The sequence below is a fragment of the Nipponia nippon genome, unplaced genomic scaffold (assembly GCF_047370975.1).
Source record: "Nipponia nippon isolate SJK-2023a ecotype South Korea unplaced genomic scaffold, ASM4737097v1 scaffold_3, whole genome shotgun sequence".
NCBI lineage: Eukaryota > Metazoa > Chordata > Aves > Pelecaniformes > Threskiornithidae > Nipponia > Nipponia nippon.
In genome coordinates this window covers 90754714-90774473 of record NW_028262347.1, presented here as the reverse complement: position 1 = coordinate 90774473, position 19760 = coordinate 90754714, and the positions used below count along the sequence as shown (strand labels likewise).

Sequence of the window (19760 nt, the reverse complement as noted above, 5' to 3'; positions counted from 1 at the left end):
ATAAATTACATTGTACATAGGATGGAACTCTGACTTTAACATGACCAAACAACACTAGATAAAACCTCCATTCAAGACTCAGTGCTTAAGACAGCTCAAATCAAAGCAAGTTTTCCAATTTGTTTTTAGTTTCTTTGCATCCTCCTTTATTAAAGCAGAAGCAATAATCTTTTGAGTTGTTCTCATATTCCTTTACATGTACTGTTATTTTTCAATGTGCAACTAGATACTTAATTTCATCTTGTATAGTCATCTAAACTGTGACAGAGATGACGGACTAAAGGATCTAAACTACTTGACAAGCATGACAATGAAAGCACAGCAAAAGCTCTGCACATAATAAAATCAGTAATTAAAAACAGCTTTGCTATGTATGTACAAAACTCCATTAATGCCCAATTCATAAGTAAAATTATGAAAGACAACTTCTTTCCTCAACATCACTCACTTAGCTATCTCTACAGGAAGTCTTCCAGATGGGAAAGTCAGCAATCTTTGAATAAACGTTTCATTCACAGTCCAGATCTGCTTCAAAAAGTCAGGATACCTAAAGTCATCTGGTGGCACCATGTTCTAAATTTTAAGAGAAAGCGTAAAGAATCAGGCACACAAAATTGATTTCCAGAAAAATCAATCCTGTGGTTGAGCTCTTTATCTCTTCATTGACTGATAATTTGCCTACCTGGACTATTACTGTGAAATAAGCCCATGGATAAATTTACTGTATTCTAGCAGTTCTGCATTCACTATGAAAGCAGAGCATACACTAAAAACATCTAGATTAATGTTAATTTATACCACAGCTTACTTCGTGGTAAACTCCCTAAACATACAAGTACTCTTCTAGACAACGAACGCTAAACAAGCTTTATACAAGAGTAGTAAGCACCTCTTCTCCCTAGTCACTATGAGCCAGTTAGCTCACTTCCAGGCTGTGAGCATACAGAAAAAGAGCCATTCAATTTTTTGGACAGCTGCTCTCCCACCCCACTTCCATCAGACTCCTCTGAGAATGAATCATGTTTCTCTGAACATTACTGCATCATCAGATGAGCTGCATTTTGATGTGCTGCTCATACCACATGAATTCCAGTAAGATTTCTAATACTAAAGAGGAACAGAACCAAGACCACTGTTTTGAGTGGGAGCACTGTTCAAAAAGAGATGGTAAACAGTGCCAAAAGTAAGGTTAAACTAGTAAAAGGAAACATGTATCTTCTGAGGGTGCAGTCTGACAACACAGCTGACTCAGTACAATGATGACCAGCTGTTGCCAAAAGTCAGTACTTCTGATCTCAACCTACAGGATGCGGTTGAGAAACCCTCTTGCTGTTTCCCTTGTGTCCAGCAGAAGTGTCATCTAAACCCACAATGAAACAACTCAGGGAACTGAGCTGCCCAAAAATTAACTTGAGAAAACAAACAGATTTTGGCTGAGACCCCTTAACTGGCAAGGACACACAAGTCCCAGGAGTACAGTACTCGCATAACTTTGGAAGAATTGGATACAAATTACCAAACTAAGGAGTACCGAAAGGGATACTTTTGCAGCATCAAAGTTCATCTATTGCTAATACTTTTTGTACAGAACAAGCCACAATAACTGCATTCATACAGTCTCCAGTTCACCTCAACTGGTCAGTCAAAATCTACTTCAGTGATTAGAAAATTGCACACGATAAAGTTTTTAAGAAAGGAGTTTTAGTAAAGAAGTTTTGAGCTTATAATATAAAGTAATTTTTCCAGTCTACACCTGCTAAACAAGCTTCTCTCAAATACAGCAATAGTTACCGCAACTCAATCAAATTTTAGGAAAAAAAAAAAAAATCTAGAAAAATTGTTGATTCTGTACAACCACAACAGGCTGTGGCAATAAAGGGTTGCTGCAAGCCTGACCTGTACTCAGTTTTTCTTGACAAACATGTTTCCCACTAAAATCTGTTTTCCTTTGTGTCCAAATTCGTTTGCACCCCACATACTCAACTCTTGATGCTTCATTAATCCCTATGCTCTAATATCTGCTGGGCTATATTGGAAATAGTCACTATACAAATCCAGTCATGTATCTTTTATCTTGTTTTTTCCTCCCAACTCATCCTTCAGTAGCATTTCCTTTCCATCATACTCTCACATTGCCATTTGTACTGTAAAGTTATTCTAGACTATTTTCCCCGTACTAGAATTTAAACAGATCAATTCTTGTCCTTTTAAAACTTAAGACCAGCATAAAACTCTATCACATAACAAACTATGTCACCACCTATCATTTTAAGCAAAAAGCTCTATTTGTTTCCTCATCCTCGCGGTATGCTAACGTGGCTACAGAGCAGAAGACAGCATAGCTGCAGTCAGGAGTTACTGAGGAGGGCTGGGCAGGGGTGAAGAGCTCAAATATTCAATCACCTTTTCCTTTACAAAAGGAAAAGAAGTGCATGAATCCATCACTCAGAAAAAAGCTTATGCCAAAAAGCCTCAAGAGCCTAACTGACAGCTAACACTCAATAACTGAATACAAATCCTCCAATTGCTAAATTGACTTAGTGTCTTGTGCTTCCACATTGCTCTAACGAACTTCACAATGTAGCCATGCACTTTCAATATGAAAATCTTTTAAAATGCATCAGAAAAACTAAAATTTAACTTTGACAGACTTTGGAACCAAAGTATATTTGATTTGTTACCTGTGGATAAAAGTAGTGTGCAAAACTTTGGTCCCCACCAGAAAAAATTTTCTTTACACAATAACACTCCTCACTGTCTGCAATAGGAATAAAAAAAAAAGGCAACTGTGAAAATGTGAATTTGAAAAGGGATTAGGACACATCAATCAACACTCAATTAGAAAAAGGTTCCTTCATTACGTAACCTCGCTGAAGCAAATCTTTGCAATACAATAGTTAAGACTACCTTTAACTGAGGTAAACGCTAACAGCTCTAAGTTTTAGCTCTAGCGCTAACAAAGGACCTAATCCGACAACACAAGTAAGCATGTATTTCCTACAGCAGAAATGGACTTTAGGGAACAAAGCACAGTGAAAACGTACTGTTTGGAAGAAAGCAATTATAGCCCGTATTTCATTTAAATCTCAAGATTTGTAAAACACTATAAAGGAGCAGGAATCCAAGAAGAAAATATGCCAGATGTTGCTTACCTGTGATTATCGGGCATTGAGTACTATAAGGAAGCCAGTTTCCTTTTACTGTGAAGGGACTTTTCCTATTACTGGTTGTGCCTGTACCTAATTGCCCATTACCTCCGAGTCCAAAAGAATAAATTCTTCCAGATGAAGGAACAAACGCAGTAGTGTGCTGCCTAGGGCAAACAAAATTCAGTAACAAAAACCTAAGCATTATAACACGCTTTGTGCTGGCGAGCCTAAGAACTGTGTTGAACAGTATGTTAAAGGTCCTGTAGTATCAAACACTCCACTTGTCTACTGGCAAAACACTGCCACTGGCAATACTCCATTTATACTCCAACAGGCAATGTTCCATGGAAAAGTTCATGGAACAGCGATGCCAGGTTCTGCCTCAAACCCCTGCTTAGCCACAGTCTGACCTTTAGAGCATATCTCTAGACATTCAGAAATTTGAAGTTTCTACCAGATTGGCTGCATTTCCTTTCCTCTCCCACCCCCTCAACTCTAGATGCCCTCTCTCCCATCATGAGCCTGGGAAGAACCAGTATGGAATTTATGTAAACTATTAAAACGGAATGGGTCCACTCAATGTCAACCAAACTGCTAGATAGGTTTACATTCACATATTCTTTAACCCAAGTAACAAAGTGCGCCCATCTCTTAAAAAATTATGTTGCCTCCCTCATTCTGTCTTCTTAGAATGTAATTCTTCGGACAAGAGCATTTTCATGTGTGCTGGGAATTTTTCCAATTTCTTGAGTGGTATTATAATACATACAATAAAGACCCATTAGGAACTGAAGTGCCATACAGTATTACAGGTGTTTCACAAAACAAGTTATGTTTCCAAATTTTAAACTTATCCTCAGTGATGCTCACGTACCTCCCCAAACACACTTGCTCTTTAACAGGAAATGATAAAGTGACAGCAATAAACAACACCTTCACACTGATTATCCACAGTTTCAGTTTAGAAAATCAGAGCCTCTCAAATAGTATAACTTCCTTTAGTTCTTCTTTTAAAGTCCCAGCAAGGTCTCTAAATATCTTTTGTTAGAGACCACCTTGTCTTCCCTAACCACAAAGGGTAAGCCAAAAACCACCTCATATTGCAATATACATGAAGTTTTATACAAAAAAAAGTTATTTATAAGGTTCATAGCGCTAGCAGAGAATAAACCTTACCTGCCACAAGTGATTTGCGTCACAACACTTCCCATAAGTTCAAAAACTTTCCTTGGGTTTATCTCGTGGCTGGTAGAGTTATGACCCAACTGACCATAGCCTCCAGCTCCAAATGTAAAAACCCCACCTTCCTAAACAAATAAATTATTTGTGTTAAAACGATAGTATATCTCAGAACGAGAAACTTAACAGAGATAGGGGTTTAATAAATCTCCTTCTCTGATGATTTTGGAATTGTGGGGAAAGGAAAGAAAATAGACGTGCACAAGAGGGCCCTGAGATACAGAAGGGTCACAAGCTAACTGCAGTTATGAAAATATGGCACAGGTACCAAGTGTTACCTTATTCATGTTAAATCGCCTTCTTGTAATTTCCATATTACTATACAATAGTCCTGCCATTAACTTGTGTCATTAATAGATACTAATCCTCGTTTTTCCTCTTTTCCAGTTTTGTTGATGAACTACAACAGTATATAAACTCACACAATTAAAAGTGTACTTTGGCTTTTAAATTCTGAATATAAATTTCAAAGCAATTACCAAACAGGAAGCCGCCCTCCTCAGGCAGATGATGCAGAGTATGACTGAAATAGTCAGCTTCATTATTTAAAAGTGTGAGAAACCAGAAAATGTAAACTTTGTTGTAAGGCAAGTATTTTTTTTAAAAGTGTTTTTGATTAATTTAATCAAGAAATTAACCAAAACCTTTAATGAAAGAATGTTTTCAGAAGTTATACAACTTACCTTACAACAACTTTGAAACTTTCCGTTTTCAAATGCTTTGAAATTGTAAAGCTGTTTCTTTCAATTCTACTCTGCATCAGACTGGACCTCTACTGGAAATCATCGTTAAAATGGCAGCATCCACTGAGAAAAACCAACAGCCTCATTCACTGAATCAGGATAACAAACAGTGACAGGTTTTTTCTGAATTTCAGGAGGACTTGAAGAATGCTCGCCCATACACACAGTACTGTCTACAAGAGATATAAATCAAGACCACTCGTTCTGCAAGGCCTATCAGGCAAGGGAAAATGGAGCTATACAAATGGGTGACATAAATAATCTGTAGAGACATTTACAGTAAATTCAGTTTCTTAATTAAGTCCATCAGCTTTAAAGCAAATTTGAAATTAACTTCTATACATTAAAAATGGAAAGACATTTAGAATCCAAGTTACAGATTGCTGTTTTCTTTACATTCCGTACTTCCCTAACTGCACAATACATCAATATCAATTTCAGGATTGTAAAATTGCCACATCTTTTTCAGTCAAAGTGAGAGAACATTTTAGGACAAAAAGCAATTGTTTGTGAACAGTCTTTTCCTTTCACTGTAGAAAATTAAGCGTGTATAAACAACAAAACTATGGCCACATTTAGGCAAATCAAATTCTTCAAAACAACTTTTCACTTGTTACAGTGTAAAAATTCAAACAAACACATTAAAAAACCCCATACGTTTTCCAAAAGTAAATAAACACAGTTTTGTTTTCTTCAGAAATAAAACATTAAAAATAATTACTTTCAAAATTCCAATGCCTTCTACTACAATATTCTGAATTCAACAGATTCAGACATGAAATGGATATTTAGTCACTTGCCCAAATCTTGATCGCCCAGAATTGTTTTCTACTGCTATGAGTAGTAAGCTCAAAATATTCTGTTTATAAATGGATACATTTTATTGAGTGTGATGAACAACAGGAAATGTCATTTATACCTAAATGTTGAAGTCCAATCCAACTATCAAAACACAAAAAGAAAAGTACAGGAGTCAATCATTTAAAGACAGATGCATATGTGCTGTTTTACACATCACAAAATAAAGGTAGTTATCATCACTTGATGCTTGAAATACACTATTTGTTGCTAAAATGAGTGTAAGAAAAAGCACTAGCATTATACATTCTATGTTGCTCCTAGAAGTTTCCAAATAAGTTTAAAAGTTTAAAAATGAGACTCAAAATAATGCATTTAGCCAAGTTATGTATAAGGCCATTTGACAGATTTCAGCTCTGTTTTAATCAATTCCTACATCTCTGTACAAACATGCCACACTGACACAGAATACATGCTTTTTTCCCAAATTGGCCTTGAAATAAATGACCAACTTTTCACAGAACCTCACACTATCATACTGAGTAGCAAATTATGTAAACCTTCAATTTCTCCTATTGGTTTGCCAATAGCACATAAATAGCTGCTGCACGACAGCAGCCAGAAGAGAGGGGAGTGAGAATATGTGAGAGGAACAACCCTTCAGACCCCAAGGTCAGTGAAGAAGGAGGGGGAGGAGGTGCTCCAGGCGCCGTAGCGGAGATTCCCCTGCAGCCCCTGGTGAAGACCATGGTGAGGCAGGCTGTCCCCCTGCAGCCCATGGAGGTTAACAGTGGATCAGATCTCCACCTGCAGCCTATGGAGGACCCCACACTGGAGCAGGTGGATGCGCCCGAAGGAGGCTGTGACCCCGTGGAGAGCCCACGCTGGAGCAGGTTTGCTGGCAGGACTTGCGACCCTGCGGGGACTCATGCTGGAGCAGTCCATTCCTGAAGGACTGCACCCTGTGGAAGGGACCCACGCTGGAGCAGTTCGTGAAGAACTGCAGCCCATGGGAAGAACCCACATTGGAGAAGCTCGTGGAGGACTGTCTCCTGTGGGAGGGACCCCAGGCTGGAGCAGGGGAAGGGAGCGAGGAGGAAGAAGCAGCAGAGACAACATGGGATGAACTGACCCCACCCCCCATTCCCCGTCCGCCTGTGCCACTGGAGAGAAGGAGGTAGAGAAGCCAAGAGTGAAGTTGAGCCCGGGAAGAAGGGAGGGGTGGGGGGAAGGTGTTTTAAGATTTGGTTTTATTTCTCATTACCCTACTCTGATTTGATTAGCAATAAATTAATTTCCCCAAGTCCAGTCTGTTTTGCCTGTGGCGGTAACTGGTGAATGATCTCTCCCTGTCCTTATCTTGGCCCATGAGCCTTTCATTATATTTTCTCTCCCTTGTCCAGCTGAGGAGGGGGAGTGACACAATGGCTTTGGTGGGCACCTGGCATCCAGCCAGGGTCAATCCACTACAATAGCAGATAGCAATTCACTAAGAAAACTTTAAACAACCACACACACTAATCCCCTGAGCATTTAATTTAAATTCAAAATTAACTTGGTCTGAACAGTGATAACAGCAATGCCAGAGGCATTACAGTCAGAAAACGGCTAATCTTTTTAGGATACACTAATGTAAATTTCAATATCTGCACGATTTTAATAATGCAATATGCACTGTCATATCAAAAATGCTGTATTTTGTAAGCTCAATTTCACCAAATCTGACGAACGTTTAAAACCACAGAAAGCTTCCTTGTATTTGGTAAGTTTTTTTTCAAATATTTAACCATTCTTCCAGGGCTTCCTCAACTTCATCCAATAAACTTTGAAGAAATTTTATGTGGAATTTTGTTTATTATTTCCTATTCAGGCAGCATCTTCTCCTGAAAACATTCAAAAATCAAAGCCTAAACACATCTTTAAATATTGTACCTTTGTAAGGGCAGCAGTATGATCTTCTCCACAACATATATGAACAACCTTCTGAGTTCTCAGTGACTTTAGCAGCGTAGGAACATACCTGTCTGAAAGGTTTAATACAGCAGTAGATGGCTTATTTTGAAAATAAAAATCAGAAAACAAATAGTTTTGCTTATTTATTCTAATCAGGTTCCAATCAAACAAGCACTTTAAATTTGTTAGCATAATTCAATCATTGTGACCAAGTTTACGTATCTTTGAGACAGAAGCGTTACTACAGAAAAACAGAGAGACTAGTATACTGATATACTTTGTAGCAAATAGCCTCATTTTCACTCACATAGGATCGTATGTCAATACATAAATCATGAAATACGGAACAGTACGTTAGACCTGCCGTTGGCCATGAGAAAAGAAAACAGATGACCGCTGTTTTAAGTTGTTTATGTGCTTCATGTTTTTAAAGTGTAAGTTGGTATCAGTTGGCCACAGTTCAATACTCCTAAATGTACAATAGAATGGAACACTGAATAATTAGGAAGCGCAACTAATTTCCCTCCATCACCAGAACAAATCAACTTTGTCATCCAGTTGCACAAAGGCAATTTTTTTAAATGTTAATGCTAATGTCTTAAAATTTGTCAGGTACACTAAGATGCCTGGAAGAAGCCCTATCAAGACACAAAATAGGGATTTTACTGAGAAGTGATCCTATATAAAAAACTGGGGTCATACATATTCCAAAGAATATGTAGAAGCAACTGAAGTCTCCCATGAAAATTTGATTTCTGAAAAGTACATGTAATTTTCTTACTACATGAGTGTGACCGGATTTAAAGCATTAATTCAGATACACGTTTTAACTACAGCACGTTTTTCTTATTTTAAATGGTGTTGAGAACAATGAACCACTGAGAGAATTTAAATTAATGAAACTAGCTACAGATCATCCTATATTAAACTGTGTATTACACGAACCTCATCGCATATACTCCGCTCTTGGAGCCCTACACATGGATAGTGTGCATGTAACATAATACAACCAGCAAAGAAACAATTTTTTGTCTAACCTAACTACTTGCTTAAAACAGTTAATGAGTATCAACACCCTAGTAGAGGAAATTTTGGAAATGGTTAGCTGAAAATCATGAATGATTATCAAAGGTGGCCTGAGAAAAGCAGATACCCACATGGCAGTAAAGCAATGAAGATGCCTTAAATGTGTCTACTAAGGACAACCAAATAGTTTTGATAGATTACTGGTTTTGTCAAGCAATTTCATCTACCTAAAATTCAGTTCAAACTGTAACTACTGCACAGTATCTTAATTCAATCCCATTTAGAAAGTTTAAGCCACAGAAAAATCTAGAACAGGGAAAGAAAACAAGTCAAGCAGGCTAGAATTTCAACATAACGCTGTCAGAATTTTCACTACAAAACAGCTGAGGAAAAAAACCTCTGTCTCTTCCTTATGCAATCTCACATGATATCAGCACTCTCCGACAGTATTCAGCAAAGGTTTGTTCTGTCTGCTCCTTCTCTAGGAACATCTGTCTTTAGATTCACAAACCAAGACCTTCAGCATGAAATTTTACAGAAGTAATGTTTACTTACCATTATCATCATTAAGACCCAGCTGCCCAAATTTGTTTCGTCCCCATCCAAAAATGGCTCCAGAAAGAGTTAGTACAAAACTATGAGCTCCTCCTGCTGCAATCTGTGCAAAAGGGATTCCCAGCAGAGATTTGATCACATGTGGGGAGTTTTGTTTTTTATACTCATAACCTAAGCCCAGCTGGCCATATTTATTTTGTCCCCAGGAAAATACTTCACTTCCTGATTGAAGGAAAAAAAAAAGAAATACAATCAATATAGTTTAATTATATAAAGTTTATTTACTGTAAGAAAAGCTAAAAGTTACACAGTTACTCAAACTACTGACTTGTGAAGCTAAGCATTCTTGTGTAATTTGCAGATATTCAACTCAAATATTTAATCAGACAAAGCATTTAAATCATGTTCAAAACCCTCAAAACTGCTCTTAAGATTCCTGTTTCAAAAGTGTTAGATAAGTTAACTTTGGTCGTTACTAATCAAGATCCTGTTCCATTACATATTTTTATGCAGAGATACTTGTTGAGGTTGCATACTGGACACGCAAAAATTTCCATTTTCCAGTCACAAGCCTCATTTAAGCTTTTATACAGTAACATACTTAATTTTCACATACAATATTTTGAAATTCAAAATGTCACTTAAATTGTATCACTGATATGATCAATGAAGCACAAAGTTTATAATGTCACTTGATGCTGTATAAAGAAAAAAACATTTTAAAGAATCACAAATCAGAGAGCTATTTATGTTAAGATTGCCTCCAAAAGAAAATATTCTACCGAACAACCAACATTTTGTCAAGGTATTTACCATCCTGAAGATCAACACCTAACCACAAAGATATTTTGCTTTTGCTGCTGTGATACGTTTCAAACAGTACTGTTTCCTATGTCTCTCCTACCTCCACCTTTCCAATAACAGTTTTATCAAGATGGAAAACAATGAAACCCATCCCCTGCGGTACAGGTCTCTCAGATTTTATTTATTTATTTAAACAACAACAACCAAAAAAACAAACCAAACCAGACAAAAAAACCCAACAAACCCAAACCACCACTTTTATACAAAATAATCTTCATAACACCAAAGAAATCCTATACCAATTATTTAGAATCACATGAACTCATCCACCTGATCAATATCCCATATACAGATTCAAAAATACTATGAAGTCTCCTCTCAAAATGCCCGATTTAAGGCCATAACCTTGCTACATTGCAAGTATTTCTACAGGTTCTCTTACAACCAGGAAAAAAAAAAACCACCACCAGAAAAACACCCTACAATGCATGGGAAGAACAGAAACACAGAGCTGCAAATCCATGAATTGGCAATAGGATAGTGATGCTGTACTTGAAGCTTGTAACTATTTAAAACAGAGTGAATTTTAAATTGCAATTATTCTTATTATATTCTTGCACCTTGGACCAATAGAATGCTTAACAGCACAGTTCTGATACTCCCCACGTTCTACTGCTGATCTTTACCCAGGCGAAGGGTTATTTGTAAATCTCTGCCTGCCTGTCCTGAAAACAAGGGAACCTCACTAGGTTATAATGGTAAAGATGCCTGGGAATACATAATGGCACAGAAAACACTCAATATGAGCCCATGAAAAGTCACATACAGAATCAAGGCATATATAGTCAGTATAAACTATTATATTTAAAGAAAAATTTAAAAAAAAAAAAATTCAGCATACAATTAACACCTCCCTCCCCACAGCTTATTTAGTTTATATTTTAACTACACATTGTTAAGAAACACTGTCAAACTTTACAATCTTTCTGGAATTTTTGTTTTGAGTTTCTAAGTTTCCATTAACCCCATCCAGCAGCCACTTCTTCCAAATAGAAGTTTTGGTCACAACTCTCCTTTGTCATGATGAAACAAACAAGCAGCAAATTTAAATTCATATTCATTTCTGGATAGCTATACTAACTAGCCCCAGCAAAATTTTGAAGACAGATGTTTAAACCTTTCAAAAGGGGGGTGATAATGTGACATTACATTTTAACTATAGAAGCACCAACAAAACAGAGGCTTTGCAAAAGAAAAGCAGGCAAGGAAGTCGTTGCCTGCAAGGATCAGTAACTTGAAGTTAGAGGTTAAAACAGAGGAGTGACAAAGCAGCATGCTAGCAGGATGAAAAAGAAATGGGACCAAAAAAAGGAGAGAAACCAAAATGAATTTAAAAAGGAAATTACATGAAAGCAAGATGTTAAAAAGCAAAAAAGCAAGAAAAAAAAGCAGAACACCACAACATTTGTTTGTACATGTATTTTTTAAATTCAAGCTTCCATCATTAAATTACACTTTTCCTACCAACCTGAAACGCCATCTGTGCTGAGTGGTAGTACGTTTAAAAAAAAACATTTGCTTTTTAAAAGACAACAAAATAAATGTTGAAACCTTTAGAATTACGTGGTAAGAAATTACACAAAACTTCAGAAGAATTTGGCTTACCTTTTGAGAGTGCTAATGAGTGATAATAACCACAGGCAACTTGAACAATTTGGATCTCTGATAGGCTTTTAATATTTCTATTGGGGGAAGAAAACAGAGAAAGAATTAAGCTACTAGGTCATGGTATGAAATATAAAGTCATGCCAAAGGGTAATATACAAAAAGTGAATCCTTTTCACTGAAGTATATATGAAAGTAATTTAAATATCCTAACTTTAATTAGAAGCTATTTACTAAAGTCTTAAGTCAAAACTGCTTCTTTTCTAACACCTTCAAAGGCAGGTTCTGTCTTATTTTCAAATTAATAAAGTCAGTAAAAGACCATAATGAAGAATTAGGGAGGTTCATGTGCTAGGAAGGTGTCACACAGCTGAATGGAGGAAATGAATATCAGATGCAAGAAGAAAATGATTCTTACTTTCTAGTTTCCAAAAGAGAAAAGGTTTTACGATCTTCTTCATATGAATATTGTATATAAAGACTGAATTACTTTCTGTTAAAATTTGAACACTCAATTTTTCTTCTCTACCAACATTAACTTCAATCAGAACTTCAGTTTACAGAGCTATCAAGTATTGCACAATACTATAAAGAAGTTGCAAATACATACAAATGTACATTAAATCTAGTATGCTTTGAACTTTTGTTGAGAAAAATGGAAGTTTCTAAAAGGCCTGTGGGCTTTTAAATTTGATACAGAAATGAATAACCTTTATGTTAGTTATTTACATCTTTCATATTTATACATATGTCACAGATAGCCATGATAAAGTTATATATTACTAATGTTCCAAGGAAGTTACTTTCATGTGTCATTTTCCTATGTAAAAAAGAAAATTTAGAGAAGAAAACCTGCAGCTTGCAAACATGCAAACTTACTGCTACAGACAGTTCACTGATTTCAGTGAACCTATTCATCGCAGTAAAAACGTGGATTTCAGCTAGCTGGAATGCTTACAGCATTCTGAAAACAAGCAAGTGAAATCTGGCTAGCATTCATTTTTATAACTAGAAGGCATATTATTTGATCACAGCTAAAAAACCTTGGGGTGAAAACTGAAGTATGAAGATCAGATAGCAAACATACCTTCTTTGAATGCACTCCCACAACTGGTTTTTAAAGTTTAACATTCTACTTCTCTTTAACTTCTCTTAAATGGCAGTTATCAATCCCCATTTACATTCCTAAAATACCCATCCTACTTTTCCAACATAACTCTCATTTTTAGTACATGACTATTAAAAAAAAAAAAAGAAAAAAGAAAAAAAAACCAACAAATGAAACCAAGCAAACCCATAACACACTTCTCACATAAGCTGACTTTCCGAGAAAGGAAACCGTCTACCGCATGCAAGTGCCATAGCTAAAACACACTTTCTAATGCGTGTTTTTAATTATAACAGCAGAATATCTTAACCAATGTGATTTAAGTACTTTTAAAAAGCAAAAAACCAAAAAAACCACAAACTTATTATATATACTAATTATTTTTAACCTGGGCACTCTGATGCATTCCTCTGTTCCCGGCAAGCCAAGCTGTCCATCAGTAGCCAGACCCCAAGCGTATACCTGACCTTTGTCATTTAATGCAAGAGTGTGGGCTTCTCCACACGATACAGCTACAATATTTTGGGCATCCAGTGCACCAACATGCTCTTAAAAAAAAAAAAAAAAAAAAGTTAGTTGTTTAAAAAAAAATACTAACAAGATAGTGTTGTTCGAGACAGCTATACTCAGTACTACAATATCAATTGAAATGACACAGAAGTAAGCCCAGAAGTCTGCCAAAGCATCCTTTATTTAAAATTATAAGCATGCTGTTCTAGGAGAAGTAAGTTAAATTTGACACCCCAAAGTAACTGAACAACAACTGTATCTGGGGCAATATACAGAAGTGTACAAAAACTGCAGCTTGATCATAATGGTTTCTTCTAACCTTGCCATCTGAAAATGAGTGTAGAAACTCAATTAACATTAAGGTCAAACAGATTATTGTCAAATGACTACACGTGTAGACATTATGTAAGAGGAAAACATTCCACCACAGCAAGTTAAATTCACCTATTCATTATTAACAAAAAAGCCTGCAAAACAAGGCAGGGCAAATTAAAGACTAAAGCTACTGATTTTGCAATGAGCTACACAATGTCCTCTTTATAATGCAAAATACTGTAGAAACAGATGCTAAAGAGTAATTTTTCTAGATATGCAGTGCACACCCCTGAAAAGCAAACACTAAAATATCTGTGATTTTTCTTCCAGTAGCCTGCATCAATACCTTTGAATACATTTGGAAAAACTCGAAGTTTGTTTTTGTGCTTAGGATTTGTGATCAGAAGTCTAACATTTTCACTTCAGCAACAGTGAAGTGGAGAAATATCATCAGGGCCTGTCGTGAAGGCTGGAATTTTCAACAGTCCCCTTAAATAAGAGCCTGCTTGGACATTTTACGCCCAGTTTTCAAACACATATATTCTATTCCTGCCTAAGAATGGCACACCACTGAAAAAGCCTGTGTATCATCAATGTAACGTGCACTGTAAACACAGCCTAGCATAGCCTAAGTCAATTTCAAAACAGTATGTGCAACATGACAGGTACTCAGTTCCCAAAATAAAGTAACACAGGCAGCAGACATAAGTTCATTTTTTTTTTTAAACAGCTGGTCTGATTAAAGAGGTTACCACCCCAATTCAGCCCATTACGGCCTCCACAGCTCTGCCAAGAGGGTATGAAAGCACTCTCCAGTTCAGGCAACAGCATGCAGATTAGCTCAGACTGTCTTCACCAGCTGCTAAACTAGCCAGGTTGACTTTGCCTAATATGGGTTAAGAAACATTCACCCAGTCCCTATGGCAAGCAGAGCTCTGTGGGGAGGAAAGAGGGGCGGCTAAATAGTGCCAGTGGTGACACTGAGGTGGCAAAGACATGCAGTCAGCAACAAAATTATCTTCAGTTAGCAGAAATACATTCAAAAGAGCGCATCCACCCATTTGTAAAGATACTGAGCCTCTTTAGACTCTGCAAGTAAAGTTATCCCCAATGCACCAACTTCACATTAGAACATTCAACAGTATTGTCAGTAACCTCCAGATGAAAGAAAAATTAGGGAGGAGGACATTACAATCCTCATGACTGCTGTATCTGAGCATGTTAAAAAAAAAATTATAGTAGGTGTTTGTCCATTACATATGAAAGCTCACACAAAGCTGTTTTAAAAAACCAAAAAATTAAAGGCCAGATGTTTTTATTGTAACTTTCAGATTTAAAAGACAATTCAGCATAATTTTCAAAGTGGGTAACAAGTATTCAGACTAGAGTTCCTATTCATGTTCATGAAGCAGATGTTTGCACAGGATTCAAGTTTATCAGTTTTAATATCCATTTACTGTTTCCCAATAGAAGTCCAAATTAGTTTTAAAAGTTACATATCAACTGCACAAAAAAATCTTTACTTGGCACCAAATCCGAAACTCTGAATAATGGAGAACTACTAAAACACTGCATAATGCCTTATTTCCATTTGAAATATTTGTATCAATTATTGTGCCAAGTAACTTGTAGAATTGCTATAGCAGTGATTAGAATAAACTCTTAGGAAGCCTTTTCAGTTTGCTTACGTTATGCTATAAGAACAGTCAGAAGCACTGCTCCGTATCTCTAGTAGCACGCAGATATGACTCACATGCACAGCTCTGAAGGGAGCCCGTATGCACACTCCTCTGCAGTCCCTGCAAGACGTGTACCCACTTCTGCTATAGAACTGCACTAGCAGCAAGCAGAAACACGCATATAACATAGATAGGAAGAAAAAAGCCCAAAGAAGTTTTACGTTGCATCTTTTAGGCTTTTCCAAATCCTCTTCCTGTAGCACTGCATATGCTGAAAAGTCTTACAGAAGTTTTATTTTTAGTTCTCAAGAAAAAGAAAATTCAGAGCACTGCTTTAATCAGACCTGCTCTACATCACATATTAAACGATTAAAAACACACAGCATGTTTCTCAACTAAGGTATGCCAAATATTATTTTCTACTGTATTCCAGTAGCCAAACCCATACATATAGTACAATGCTAATCCATGTATTGAAGCAGGTCACCTCCCCTTGAGATTAAAACCAGCCACTGAGTCCCCACGGCCTTAGGTAAACTGATTCCATGTGGAAATAAAAAATAGTGGCACTGTCCAGCTGCATGTCAGGCAAAAATAAGGGGGGCAGCCATGTTTCACCGTTGGTTACTTCCAACTGTCAGAAGAGGCAATCCAAGCAAAGGAATGCTTTTCAAGTTAAAAATATGCCCATTCTTGGAAGAACTACTGTGCATACAATTCAGCACACGCACAGACACTGGTAGTCCTGGGTTTGACGTACCATAACGAAACAAAAAGTACATGCACAACCACGCGTACTCTCCACGATTCATTACTTCCAAACTTACCGGGTCTTTTCCTGGCTTTTTCATGCCCTAGCTGTCCTAGATCATTGCATCCACATGTATAAACAGTCCCATCATCCAGGACAAAAACAGTATGTCTCAGTCCACATCCTACATCTCTGACCCTTTTATTTAAGAAAAAGTCACTTTTTCTGGGTTCTAAAACAATCTCTTCATCAATTCCACCCAATCCAAGCTGTCCAAAAGATGCATTTCCCCAGCACAACATGTTTATGCTTCTCTTGATCGCAGAGATCTTCCAACTTCACTTTTCTAGAATATCCCTTCTGTGTAGCTGTTCAAAAAAAAAAAAGTACAGTTTTTCAGTATTGTCCCTAATGTTTATGTTATCTTTTATACAGCATGTAATCCACAAGTTCACTTTCTATATACCAATATATTGAAACACTGAACAATTAAGAGTATGATTTACTTTCTTGGACAGCATTTACATTAACTCTGCAGTAAAACGCTTTCCTTCCCATTTCAGATACAACTTTTAAGATGTGCAGGTCCTCAGTTTTATAAAACTTTGTTTTAAAAATTTCAACTATCATTCTTTGTAAAACTTCTCTGATATCTAATCCAGAACTATACAAATGGCAGTCACAACCAATGCTAGCCAGTGGAAATGACTTCAAGCATCTTTTAAGGAGACAGTACAGGTTCGTTGCTTTACCCAGGGAGCTGCATGACTCCAGAAAGCGCCGTGTACGGCCTCGAGATCATCCCCAAAAACAACACTTGACTCATATCTTGGAAAAAATTGGTCAGCTCTAATCAATCCAGTTATGCAACACGAAGAATAATATGATGTGTCAATCATTACATTTAAACAACTATGAGTCAACTGCACTTAGAATTTAAAAGAAAATAAACAGCTGAAACTCAAGTCCCCCACCTTGCACTGAAATCAACCCAGGCTACAGCTTCATAGTTACTCTGCAGTAACAGGAGGCCACATATACAAACTCCTCCAGGCAAACCCCCATCCCTAATCCCTAAACTACAATTACCAGTATATATGTTGACAGACTCTGTACCTATTTGGAAAGGATACAAAGCTACACCTCTCCTTCATTTTCAGTATTGCAGATGACGAAGAATTTATGACAATGTTTTCACTATTACTTACTGTCAACGGAAGTGTAGTGTAAGTTTCCCCATATTTTCAGAGCAATTTAAAAATCAATGCAATACAGTGTAAAATTGCTATAAATTTTCATCTGTGACCATTATTTGGAAGACAGCATGAATAACGGAATGTGGAATAGAATGCACTACAAATGCATTCAGTCTTACGTTCTACGGGGTCATAACACGTATAAACCGCCTAAACATAAAACTGCTCAGAGGAGCAAGCTATTAGTTAGCAGCCAACTGTTACATAAACCAAAGGGCAGAATTCTTGTCAGCACAACAGGATGAACTATTTTTCTCTGCAAAAGTCAAAATGCAGTAAACAAGATGCTTATTTTTGTGACCTCATAAAAAACAAAACAAAAAACCCAAAAGAGCCAAACATCTTAAAATACATTGCATTCTGTTTACCTATCGCAGGAGATGACGCATGATCAAATATTTCCCTAGCTATCACTAGCTATATCCTACCACATTCAGAAGGGGATATCAAAATGAAGACTCCTTCGGTTAAGACATAGCTATGCAAGCTTCACAAATCTGTAGCAATGACTGCAATGCAAGCTTCAACCTGCAACACAAGAAGGCAGAAAAGATGTATGATTATAGTGCTTCAAGATTGCTGTAGTCAAGATTTATCTCCAACGGGGCAAAAAGGAAAAAAGTTCTCCCTTCTATTAAAACAGATGTGCATTTCCACAGAAGGTGGGGTTTTGTTTTTGTTTTTTTCTTTTAAGAGTCAGTAGCCAAAGACGTTCTGTACTTTGATCTCACATCACGGCAGTATGTTATCCGTGTATGTAGTCACGAAAGCCAGCTCACGTTGTCAGCTGCTGGATACTACCGTGCGTGACGTCAAAAGCAGTCCAATGCCGACACCAAACACAGAACGCGAGGGAAACCACCCAGCTCATTTTCTACTAGCAGAGAGCGAGTAACAGTGCTACGGAAGGGTCTGGATGTTTCCCGCAGGCTGCAGCGGGCCGTGTAGTCTGACCGTGCAGGGGCACTGACGCGCTCCTAACGCGCCCCAGCCGCGGGCTGCGCGCCCGGCGATCCCCAGGGCTGTACCACCGGCTCCGGCTGCCCCGCGGAGCGGGAAACAGCCCGCCGCCGCTGCCAAACGCGGTCAGCCTGCGGCACCGGCTTCACGGTTCCCCTCCCGGGAGGGCAGCTCCCCGGGCCGCCGCCGCCGGGCTGGGGTCCGGCGAGAGCGGCCGCGCCGCGGGCGGGGCCGGGGCGGCCCCGGCGGAGGAGCGCAGGTCGGCGGCCGGAGTGGGGCCTCCGCCCGTTCCGGCGGGGCGGCGCCAGGCGCCGAGATCCCCTCAGCGCGCCCCGCAGCTGCTAAGCGGCGTCGCCCGTAACGGTCCCAACCGCCCCGGCCCACCGGCCACCCCGCACCTGCCCCCCCGCGCCGCGGGCACCGCCGCTCGTCCCGCCCCGCTCCCACAGCCGCCGTCCCACCGGCCCCGCGGCGGCACCCCCCGGGCCGAGCGCGGCCCCGTCCACTTTCCCCTCCGCCCCGCGGGGCCGAAGGGCGGCAGCGCCCGGGTCCGCAGAGGTCCGGCGGTACCTCACGGCCCGGCGGAACTCACCGGCGGCGAGGCGCTCGGCTCCGCTCCCCGCCAGGCCGCGCCCAACGCCGGCGCGCCCGCCGCAGGCACCCACCGGCCACCGCGAGGGCGTGAGCGGCCCCAACGCGGAGCGCTGACAGGGCCCGGCCGCCGCTCCTGCGCAGGCGCGAACTCGGCGGGCGGGGCCGCAGCGCGCCCGCTTCCCCGCACGCCTCCCTCCCCGGCCTCGTGGTCAGGGGTGGTGACGCAGCGGCGGCGCGGCGTGACGTCACGTCAGCCCGGACCTCGGCGGGGCTCGGCAGCGGGAGGCACCGCCCGGCCGGCGGGGCGAGAGGCCCGTGGCGGTGGCGGTTCAGCGGCCCCGCGCGGAGGCTGTGCCGGCGGGCGCTGAGTTGGAGCCGGGCCGGGGTCGGGGTCGGGGCCGGGGCCGGGGCCGGGGCCGGGGCTGCTGCCGGGCCCCGAGCAAGGCTCGGAGGGAGGGTTACGGTCGGAGTCACCGCGGGGCTTCGGTTCCCGCTGTCGGGCCGTGAAGCGGCTGTAGCGAGAAGTTGACAACAAAAAAAAACATTTAGGAGAGTGACGGTGAAGTGACGAATGCTGGAGTGATGCCTTCGTCCTCCCGGTGCGCCCGGAGGACGGCAGTGGAGAAGAGCAGCGTGGGGTGCGGGAGGGTGCCGT

The 19760-nt window shown here is 39.7% G+C and overlaps 1 protein-coding gene across 6 annotated transcripts in view; it reads right to left on the bottom strand.

Annotated features, from left to right (window-relative positions):
• Positions 1-19260, bottom strand: part of HERC4 (HECT and RLD domain containing E3 ubiquitin protein ligase 4) — a 49730-nt gene extending 30470 nt beyond the window's left edge. For 4 of the 6 annotated variants that reach the window (XR_015706494.1, XR_015706493.1, XM_087765750.1 and 1 more), the window contains exons 1-11: positions 19104-19260; positions 17920-18079; positions 16372-16663; positions 13429-13588; positions 11933-12009; positions 9464-9685; positions 7862-7953; positions 4326-4456; positions 3153-3313; positions 2682-2758; positions 449-573 (exon numbers count right to left, since the gene is read on the bottom strand). Coding sequence is in view for 4 of the 6 variants with exons in the window: in XM_087765750.1 (XP_087621876.1) it covers positions 449-573; positions 2682-2758; positions 3153-3313; positions 4326-4456; positions 7862-7953; positions 9464-9685; positions 11933-12009; positions 13429-13588; positions 16372-16597 (1271 nt within the window). In the remaining 2 variants the exon portion in view is untranslated. The remainder of the gene's footprint in view (positions 1-448; positions 574-2681; positions 2759-3152; positions 3314-4325; positions 4457-7861; positions 7954-9463; positions 9686-11932; positions 12010-13428; positions 13589-16371; positions 16664-17919; positions 18080-19103) is intronic. The other 2 variants (XM_087765749.1, XM_087765751.1) reach the window with 2 other exon arrangements.
• Positions 19261-19760: the final 500 nt, after the last annotated feature.